The sequence below is a fragment of the Stenella coeruleoalba genome, assembly GCF_951394435.1.
Source record: "Stenella coeruleoalba genome assembly, chromosome: 18".
NCBI classification, from domain to species: Eukaryota; Metazoa; Chordata; class Mammalia; order Artiodactyla; family Delphinidae; genus Stenella; species Stenella coeruleoalba.
The window spans coordinates 428,118-438,789 of NC_137164.1; the positions used below are offsets into that span (position 1 = coordinate 428,118).

Consider the following 10,672-nt stretch of genomic DNA (forward strand, 5'->3'; position numbering starts at 1 on the left):
AACAATCTAACCCTACACTTAAAACAACTAGAGAAAAAAGAATAAAGAAAACCCAAAGTCAGTAGAAGGAAAGAAATCATAAAGATCAGGGCAGAAATAAATAGAAACGAAGGAAACAGTAGCAAAGATCAATAAAACTAAAAGCTGGTTCTTTGAGAAGATAAACAAAATTGATAAACCCTTAGACTCATCAAGAAAAAAAGGGAGAGGACACAAATCAATAAAATTAGAAATGAAAAAGGAGAAATCACAGCTGACACCACAGAAATACAAAGGGTTATAAGAGACTACCACAGGGCTTCCCTGGTGGCTCAGTGGTTGAGAGTCCTCCTGCCGATGCAGGGGACATGGGTTCATGCCCTGGTCCGGGAAGATCCCACATGCCGTGGAGCGGCTGGGCCCGTGAGCCATGGCCGCTGTGCTCCGCAACGGGAGAGGCCACAGCAGTGAGAGGCCCGCGTACCGCAAAAAAAAAAAAAAAAGAGAGACTACCACAAACAACTATATGCCAATAAAATGGACAACCACAAAGAAATGGACAAATTCTTGGAAAGGTACAATTTTCCAAGACTGAACCAAGAAGAATTAGAAAATATAAACCTATCACAAGTAAATGAAATTGAAACTGTAATTAAAAATCTTCCAACAAATAAAAGTCGAGGACCAGATGGCTTCACAGGCAAATTCTGTCAAACATTTAGAGAAGAGCTAGCACCCATCCTTCTCACTCTGCACGCGGGCTTTTCTCTAGTTGAAGCGAGTGGGGGCTACTCTTAATTGCGGTGCGCGGGCTTCTCATTGCAGTGGCTTGTCTCGTTGCAGAGCACAGGCTCTAGGCGTGTGGGCTTCAGTAGTTGTGGCACCTGGGCTCAGTAGTTGTGGCTCACGGGCTCTAGAGTGCAGGCTCAGTAGTTGTGGTGCACAGACTTAGTTGCTCTGCGGCATGTGGGATCTTACCGGACCAGGGCTCAAACCCGTGTTCCCTGCATTGGTAGGCGGATTCTTAACCACTGTGCCACCAGGGAAGCCCCCTTATTTCAATTTAAGTGGATCCTGTTGAGTCTGTCTAAAGTACTACGGCCAAGAATCATTTTTCTTATATTTGTGTTCCCTCCAATTACTCAGACACGCAAATTTTGCTAGACTTTAAGATTGTAGCTAAATTAATTCATACTACTGGAATTTGGTTTTATCAAATGTTATTTAATAAATTGTTTGGTTTTCTCATATGGTGATTGCTTGAACTAGTGATCGGAAATATTTTAGCTAATAGTTACCTTTTTATCTTTTGTCAGCCTTTTGTAGTTTTATCTCTATTTAAAAGCACTTTTCTTTAATTTCTCTATTTTGTTATGGACTCTCAGAAACTAACCATGTCAGTGTCCTGTTTGCCACTTCTGAATTTCCTTCTGTATCCTTAGAGAACTCAAACTCTCACTTCCCAACGGTTATATTTACATAGGCCAACATTTGTCTCATCCAGAAAGCATTCATTTTAGTTTGTAACCAATAGAATGGACTTGTGTGACTTCTCACCGTCATTTCTAGCCTTCTGTTTTTGGGCCAACCAAATGAGTGTAATGAATATGTGCGTTTCACCTGTTTTACCTAAAACACAGACTTTTGAGGGAAGTGAGTACCTTTGCCATTTATGTGGCTCATGGTTCACTGTTCATTTTGTATCATGCAGAGTGTTGGTATACCTTCAGAACTTAATAAGTGGATGTTGTAAAATTTTTTGGTAACACATATGGAAAAATTCTAAAGGTGATTAGTTTCTGATTGTTAGGGTATTTTAATGAAAAACCTAAGTACGTAGATACATAAATCAATGTATTTCAGTGATTTCGCATTGAAACATAGTAAATGAAAAAACTTAGTTCTAAAATTTTTCTGATTAAACATTGACATGTTTTTTCATAAACAAAACCAATACAGGATTCCAGCGGGATGACACTGGTGATGCTTGCGGCAGCTGGGGGGCAGGACGACCTGCTGAGGCTGCTCCTCAAGAAGGGGGCAAAAGTGAACGGTCGGCAGAAGAACGGGACCACCGCGCTCATCCACGCTGCCGAGAAGGTCGGCCACTCAAGGCTTTGGTTCGATAGTCTTGGGACCGAGACAGAGTCTGTCTCTGCAGGGAAATGTACCGGTCCTACAGTCACGTAACTTTAAATTTTCATAGTTCAGTTCATCTGTAACGTGTCATAAATAGATACGTTTTTATTGACAGTCATACTTTGTAATTGAATTTGCAAAATCATTTATCTAGTTGGAAGTGATTTATATTGAAAAAGAACTTCTGATTAAGGTATTAATATTCTTAGATCTTTTAAAAATGTTTTCCAATCTAAATTAAGTGTCCCTTTTGTTTAATAATTTAATTAAAATGTTCCCATATATTATCTTATTAAAAGATCGATATGCAGAGTTTCTTATGCTGAAACCAGTGGTTAAACTTGAGGTTGAAGTTTCCGGCAGACGGTGCGCGGCTGTCCGGGTACCTGTGCTGGGCCTGCTCCCCGCGGCCTCCAGCTTTCCCAGGACCCTGCACGGGGGAGCTGTTTATATTGTGTTCACCATCCTGCTTGGGACAGAATCTGAGTACTTTTCCTGGTGGATAAAAATCCTAAAACATCTAGAAATATCTTAGTTGTAAAAAATTGGGGGAATTAAATTTCCTTTTTTTTTCTTTAACAGAACTTTTTAACGACAGTGGCTATTCTTTTGGAAGCAGGAGCTTTTGTAAACGTCCAGCAGAGCAATGGTGAGACGGCTCTAATGAAGGTAAATGCCTCCCGTGGAGCAGTTCTCCCCTCAGAGGCAACATGGTCCTGCTGGGGTCTCCAGCTGCTGCTGTGCTGGGGCTGGTGTATGATGGGGACGAGACTGTCTGTGGACCTACAGGTCACAGCCGAGTGGGAGAAACAGACCCGCAAAGAGGCAGTTACTCGGTGTGATGAGCAACGTGGTGGGAATAGCACAGGGAGCTATGAGCTTGTGTACAGTGGACACCAGGCTCAGTCGTGTGGATTTGAGCTCAGCCTTGGGATGGACCTGGCAGGTGGCTAAGCCACATCCTCAAGATGCAGGTCAGCAGGGATGAAACGTGCGAGTGGAAGGGAAGCAGGCTGTGCCCTGCGCAGACCTGGGTGTGGAGAAGAGGGATGTGCACGTGTTACTGTTTCACTGGTGACTTCATCTTCTGTGCTCAGAATTGTGGTTTGCAGACAGTGGGGTTTTTTTGTTTTAATTTATTTTTGGCTGCGTTGGGTCTTTGTTGCTGCGTGCGCGGTTTCTCTAGTTGTGGCGAGCGGGGGCTGCTCTTCGTTGCAGTGTGCAGGCTTCTCATTGCCGTGGCTTCTCTTGTTGCGGAGCATGGGCTCTAGGCACGCGGGTTCAGTAGTTGCAGCACACGGGCTCAGTTGTGGCTCACGTGCTCTAGAGCACAGGCTCAGCAGTTGTGGTGCACAGGCTTAGTTGCTCCGCGGCATGTGGGATCTTCCCGGACCAGGGCTCGAACCTGTGTCCCCTGTATTGGCAGGCGGATTCTTAACCACTGCGCCACCAGGGGAGCCCCCTGCAGACAGTTTTGAGTGGAAGGTTGTTGAAGCCCCCCCTCCCTGTTTAGCAGTCTTGCATTTGCTTCTAGGGGACCCCACCCAGTCCAGCACTTTCCTGTGGCAGCTCCAGGTTTCTGGCCTGATAATGCTGTCCACACAGCAGGCTATGACCTTGTACCGTGCGTGGAGGCTGAGGCTCACTTGCCTGCTCCCTACGTGCAGCTGTGTGAGCTGCTCACCAAGAAGGTGTGTGTCTGTGGTACCTCTTCCCGACCTTCTTTCCTGAGTCAGGAAGGCAGACTGGTCAGAGCCCCCGGTTGGCGGGGGCCCTGGCCCTGAGTCTGTGCTTGACTGTGCAGTTCTTAAGGCCTGCGTCACCTGCTCCTCGGCCTTCTTCCACACTTGGGGGTTAAACCTTGCTCACTGCTGGTGTTTCTGTTTCATTTTTGATTCACGGAAATGTTTATTTTGTCCAGGAGCCCTCCTTTTGAATTTCAACTCTCCTTGTGTGTTTCTACTGAAGTATGTTTAGAGCACAGGTCGCACGTGGAAGCATGAATTTAAAACTTCATCTTACTGAGAAATCGCCAGGCACATTCTCAACAGCAGATGCTCGCACAGTCTGAAGCACGGGGGGGGGGGGGGGGGGGCAGGCTCTCTGCATCTGTGCCAGGGAGCTGGGGGCTAACTCTCACGGCAGCGGGGAGCCATCTGAAGGGCCAGCCTAGAGAAAGACAGAAGCAGAATAAAGGTTGGGTTTCGCTGCATTGTTTTTAATGTCCCCCGTTACAGTGGGGGGAATGGATTGGTTTGCAGACTTGTAGGGAGGTTCTTAAAATTAAGTGGGATAATAATAGTCTGCACGGAAGTAGTGACAGTGGAGACGGAAGTGGACAGACTGACCAGTCTTAAAGAGGTCAAATTCACAGGACTTAGTAATTGAAGGTGATGGTTGGTCTCCTATTTCCTAAGTTAGAGAACACGGGCAGCACAAATGGAAGATTTTTACACGCACTGGACCTGGAAATGCTTAGGTGTTTTACACGTGGATCTTAAGCTAGGAGAGAGGTAGGCGGGAAACTCAGATTTGGCTTGAAAGAGGTCACCCATTAAGGGTCGGAAAAGGCCAGAGATGGAGGAGGGCCAGGAGGGGGAGGCGTTTGACTGCGGTCTGAATGAGGCGGCCCTGTTTGTACTGCACACTGAGGAAAAGGACCACAGCACTTACGCTTCCCAGTTTCCGACCCCAGTGGTTCTTTTCCCTCCCGTCACGGAGAACTTACTCCCCGCTCAGCGTGGAGAGGGTCACTGAGCACAGTCGAGTAATTATTGCTCCTTTATTCCTGACGCAGGCCTGTAAAAGGGGAAATTCAGACATCGTCCGCCTTGTCATTGAGTGCGGGGCTGATTGCAACATTCTGTCAAAGCACCAGAACAGTGCGCTGCATTTCGCAAAGCAGTGTAACAACGTGCTGGTGTATGACCTGCTGAAGAATCACTTAGAGACGTAAGTGTGGAGTGAATGTGCCCGGTGCCTATCCAGACACGTAATTGGAGTGGCCTGTGTGTAACTGCTCAGAAGAAGATTGTCAAGCACAAGTCCTGACGGGTCTGTGGTCTCAGAAGATGATGAATTTTAAAAGTGGTGTATGAATTATTTTTCTGCAAGTTATTGAGGACTTAGAAACTGTCAAACTTATACTAAGAGTATCATCTTAAAATCTTAATTATGCTTAATTTGGCTCCCAAACATTTTCTTAAAACCATTTAAACTTTTTAACAGATAATTTTTTAGAGCAGGTTTTAGGTTCCGAGCGAAGTTGAGTAGGAAGTAGAGATTTCCCGTATACCTCCTGCCGCCACATGTGCATACCCTCTCCAGGTGGTGTGTCCATTACAGTTGATGGACCTACAGTGACATGTGCTCATGACCCAGAGCCCCTGGTTCCCCTGAGGTTCCCCTTGGGTGTTGTCCATCCTGTGGGTTTGGACAAACATAATGACGTGTCTCCACATCGTCGTCTCACTGCCCTGAACATCCTCTGCGTTCCACCTGTTCCTCTCTCCCAAACCCTGGAAACCACTGATACTTTTCCTGTCTTCTCCAGAATGTCATTTGGTTGGAATCATATTCGCCCTTTTCAGATTGGCTTCTTTGATAGGCATTTAAGTTTTCTCCGTATCTTTACATGGCCTGATGAGCTCGTTTCCTTTTAGTACTGAATAATAATTACATTGTCTGGAAACTACCACAGTTTACGCATTCAAGTTCATGCTTTTTCAAATGAATTCTAAGTCATTTTATTGGAAGTTCATATTAGTAGCTTTTTATTGCTTATTTTGGCAACACGAGCTTCAGGAACAGTAGCTAATGCAGGTAGCGTGTTTATTGTTCATGTAACAGAGTCCTGGGTCAGCAGCCTTGGGCAGGAACAGCCACTCTTCCCCTCTCCTCACCCACCAAACATAGGACATGACTTGGATCTTCACACCTGAAAGATGGTTATTCCCCTTCCAGATGTAGGACCCATGTTCTAAGCAGAAAATAAGGTAAATTTCAGACAGGAGACAAAAAAGGCAAAGGCCGAAAAGGGAGTGTGTGCCTGGGTACTCTGCCCACGCAGACAGCCTTCACCCACCCGGGTGGCAGTGACCGGCGGCCAGCAAGCAGGGTGACCAACCTGCCTGGTTTGCCCAAGGCTGGGCTTCCTGGGACGCTGGGCTTGGTTTTACATCTGTGACGAAAGGGTTCTTGGGACTGTATACTCCTTGAAGCAGAGCATCCTGGGATGGGGTGGGTTGGTTACATTCCCAGCAGGGTCGTCTGAAAAGACTTGGAATTAGCAGTAATCACCGTATTTGACTGCTTTCTAAACTAAGTACTGTAACAAGACTTTTCTGTGTGTGGCCGTTCTTGGGTTTATTTTCCGACAGAATTCTTATTTCTGATTCATTGACTCATCCGAGGAGTGTGTATGGAGCTCTGTCCGTGTGCTGGGCACTGGGTAGGGGTGGCAGCGGGGCACAGACTTGCCCACTCGGAGCCTCCAGACAGACAGGCATGTGACGTGTCAGGTGTGAGAGCTACGAAAAAAGCAGGGAAGCAGGAGAGAGGCTGCTTTTTATCCCCCTTAAGGTTGATCTGGGAAAGCCTCATTGTATTCAACAGTCTGATAATGTAGCTCATGGTGCTTCCCGACACAAACGTTAACAGCGTTTACTGTACTTGTTTATTAGACTTTCAAGAGTAGCAGAAGAAACAATAAAGGATTACTTTGAAGCGCGTCTTGCTCTCCTAGAACCAGTTTTCCCAATAGCATGTCATCGTCTCTGTGAGGGCCCAGACTTTTCAATGGATTTCAATTATAGAATCCCACAGAACATACCAGAAGGTAAGCCTGTGTTTTCTCTCATTTTGAAATGTGACATTATAAACTGATTTTCAGGCAGAACTCTATTCTTTTAATAAAAACGAATTCCATTATGTGTAATAATTATGTACAATAGTTAACAGCACTGCTGCTCTGGCAGAAAAAAAGAAACGCAGCTGATACTCACCATCCCAGGCGACCCCAAGGGGTCCACACAGCAGCGTGTTAGCACTTGTTTTAGAAGTCTGCAAGTTGAGTCTTAATAATTATACTAGTTTTTATTAAAATTGACTTTTATTAAAATTTAGCTTTCAAGATGATAAGCCCAAAATCAATATTTTCCCTGAATTTTATTATCACTAATAGTCTTGCCCTTTTAAAAAGACAAAGAAAAATGAAAACGTCTTGTCCCATAGTACAGTTTAGTAGCAAGAGATAGAACTTCAGTTCTGCTTCCTAGTTTCTGCTTAACAGCTACTTGGTAGGTAGAGACCATGGCCATGGCCCCTCCTCCAGGACACGGGTGCTCCGTATACAGAGTGGAGGAAAGGTAGGAAACGGGGTTCTGGCTTGTTTCATTTAAAAAAAAAAACAACCCACCTGTTTGAAAAATACCTATTTGTTAATGGAAATTTAGTTGAAGAAAATATAGCTCTACCAATCAAAGCCAGCCATTCACAACATCTCAGTGATAGCGAACTGTGGTCTTGACAGTCCAAGTGGACCGTCTGCACTGCCAGGCATGAGCTGGTGAGCTGAGTCCGTGAACTGGCCGGTCACCCACCTCCACACCAGTGCTTCGGCTCAGCTGGACAGTCCTGGGTTACGTACGGCTGTTTCTGCACGTGCACAATGTATGCATCCACTAGCGGTTTTTTCCAAAGATGCCCTGTCGTCCTCAGATGTGAGATCCTGGTAGATTTTCCTGACCCTCGAGACTCAGACTGTGGTCTCCTCTCAGAGCCCCACCCAGACCAGGACTCTCAGCCAGCACCTTGGTGAGATCTTGGGTGACCTGAAAGTACTCAAGTTTGACAAACACTGACCTTGGTCTGTTGAGGGGTGTGTGGCTCTTAAGAAATGAAGAGAAACAATTATACTGATACCATGAAACAAGCACCAGGAACTTGATTAGGGTCCGTTGTGTCATATTCTCCGTATGGATCAAGTATTTCTCAGTCCGACTAGAGCTGACGAAGGACGACCATTCCTCTGGTGGATAGCACTCACCGTGGTCGGCAGGAATAGAAACATGACCTTCGTCAAAGTGTTTTCTAATAGGATTTCACTGCGGACGGCCATCCCCACAGGCTGTCTGACGAGGTTCCACTGCCTGTTCTGCTCTACAGTCACGGGGACACAGCTGCGTTTTCACAGTGGAGCTGAGGGGAAAACAAGAAGAGCCTCTGTCCTCCGCGGACCTTTTCTTCTCCTCTCATCCTCAGTGCTCTAAGCAGGGAAGCTGCGTCATAAAACGGAGAGCAAAACTCTATGTCAAACCTCACATAGCCTGAAAGGAGATAAAAGAGCCAGGGACCTGGTGTGCCCTTTTTTCCTGGAACCAGGACAAATTTTAAAGCCAGTCGTTCTTAGGGGTCTTTTTATGAAGTCTCCTCATTCGCAAGTTTTTAACATCATATTAAAAAACAACTCATGTATCTGTTTTATATTATCAAAAGTAAAGTTTTTGTTCAGAGAATGAACCTTGCAGAATATTTTGCATGTTCAAAAGCTTCAAATCTTACCCAACCTTTTTTTTTTTCAAAAAATAAGATTTTTTTCACATTATAAGAAAATTCAGAAAAGGCAAAATAGTATGTGGAAGACAGTGGAAAATTCCTCAAACCCACACTCAGAAACCACAGTCTGCAGGCTTCGCTGCCATTGACATTTATACATTCAGCTGGAACTTTTAAATACCACTTAAAAAAAATAACTTCAGTGTAGAAAAAGCATATTTAAAAAGCCTGCCGATGAGCTGTCAGTAGCTACTCAAACTAAAAGTAAAAAGGGTTCTGTGGTCTGAAAAGCACTAGATAAACACCAGCAGGTTTTGCACCTGGAAGACTGATCAAATCTTACAATCGAGGGTGGGGTACGGGCCGCTTCCTACCCGCATGGGCCTCCTCCCTCAGGCTCTGCAAAGTGGCCCTGTTGGGTGGGGAATTAAAATCTCTATTTGTATCTCCCCAATTCAGGCTCCGGCATCCTGCTGTTTATTTTCCACGCAAACTTTCTGGGTAAAGAGGTCATTGCTCGCCTCTGTGGACCGTGTAGTGTACAAGCTGTCGTTTTAAATGATAAATTTCAACTCCCTGTTTTCCTGGTAAGTTTCTATAGTTCATTACTGAGTACAGTCTTCTAATCAAAAGCACAGATGACATAAATTCTTCTGTTAATTGTAGTTGCTGGAAATGGCAATAATCCATAATCATAAATTGTTTTAATTGGTATCTGTGCTTTAAACTATGTTTACCAAGTCTTGGAACTCACATTTTGAAGATAAATTCTTAGGTACAAGAAACATCCTATCTAAATATAAACACTGAATAACACTGGTTGTATCTATGCCTAGTTTAATTTTAGGTAATCACAGTATAATTTTGATTTTTATTCATTGTGAACTTTTTGTCTTATAAATTTTATTTTTGGCTGCGTTGGGTCTTCGTTGCTGTGTGTGGGCTTTTCTCTAGTTGTGGCGAGCGGGAACTCCTTTTCGTTGCGGTGCAGTGGCTTCTCTTGTTGGCAGAGCACGGGCTCTAGGCATGTGGGCTTCAGTAGTCGTGGCATACGGGCTTAGCTGCTTCGCAGCATGTGGGATCTTCCCGGACCAGGGCTCGAAGCCATGTCCCCTGCATTGGCAGGCGGATTTAACCACTGCGCCACCAGGGAAGCCCCACTGTGAACGTTTTAAAATATAAATATATAATAACTAAACTAATAGTGGCTATGTAAATTCTTTAGCATTAAAAATGCCCTTGAAGAATCGTTGTGTATGTTTCCTTTGCCACATATAAAATTCTCTCCTTAGGATGAATTTAACTGGTTATGAAGATTTTTAACATGCATGCTGTATATGGCTGGATACATTCTAATGCTGAAGATTTTTTATCTATATATAGTTTTTCCAGATAAATGTTATCTCTTTAATGCAAAGGAAAAGTAAAGAAATCACAGCATGTTGTCTTATAAAGAAATTCAGACAAACTTGGATTTTCTTCTACATCACTAGTCTTAAAGGTTTCTGGAGTCTGGCTGTGTCTAGATGGAGAAGTCTGTCTGCAGAAATGCTGATCTATCTTTTGGTCTCTTCCCCAGGACAGTCATTTTGTTTACTCGTTCAGCCCTGCCGCAGGCCTCAATAAACTCTTTATAAGGTTGACGGAAGCGCCGTCTGCTAAGGTAAGAATCTCCTTGCATCTGCTCTCACTGCTCAGGTCGTTCCTTCAGGTCACATTATTAGAGAAGGTTTTCAGGAATGTCATGCTGTTCCTGGTGTGCCTGCCTGGGTCTGAAATGATTTCAACCCTCTTTGATATCCATGGTGTGCAGCAGTCTGGTGATGTTCTGTGCTTTTGATATTTAATTGCCAGATGTATGATCACTAGCTGGACCGGAACAATCTGTGTGACAGTACAATTAACGTAGTAACCTAAAAACCCAATTGGACTTTTTATTTATTTTTGGCTGTGTTGGGTCTTCGTTGCTGCGCACAGGCTTTCTATAGTTATGGCGAGA

General features: G+C 44.6%; 2 protein-coding genes across 6 annotated transcripts in view; one reads left to right on the plus strand and one right to left on the minus strand.

Moving 5' to 3' along the window:
• MPHOSPH8 (M-phase phosphoprotein 8) overlaps positions 1-10,672 on the plus strand; it is a 53,436-nt gene that overhangs the window by 37,542 nt on the left and 5,222 nt on the right. For 2 of the 3 annotated variants that reach the window (XM_079903352.1, XM_079903353.1), the window contains exons 8-13: positions 1,939-2,079; positions 2,701-2,787; positions 4,916-5,070; positions 6,801-6,955; positions 9,133-9,260; positions 10,253-10,336. In XM_079903352.1, coding sequence (XP_079759478.1) covers positions 1,939-2,079; positions 2,701-2,787; positions 4,916-5,070; positions 6,801-6,955; positions 9,133-9,260; positions 10,253-10,336 — 750 coding nt within the window. Of the gene's footprint in view, positions 1-1,938; positions 2,080-2,700; positions 2,788-4,915; positions 5,071-5,967; positions 6,956-9,132; positions 9,261-10,252; positions 10,337-10,672 lie in introns of those variants that run through there. The other variant, XM_079903354.1, reaches the window with a different exon arrangement.
• The window catches only part of PSPC1 (paraspeckle component 1), a 92,803-nt gene continuing 89,170 nt past the window's right edge, over positions 7,040-10,672 (minus strand). For all 3 annotated transcript variants that reach the window (XR_013824918.1, XR_013824919.1, XR_013824920.1), the window contains one exon: positions 7,040-8,396. The gene's annotated coding sequence lies outside the window, so the exon portion shown is untranslated. The remainder of the gene's footprint in view (positions 8,397-10,672) is intronic.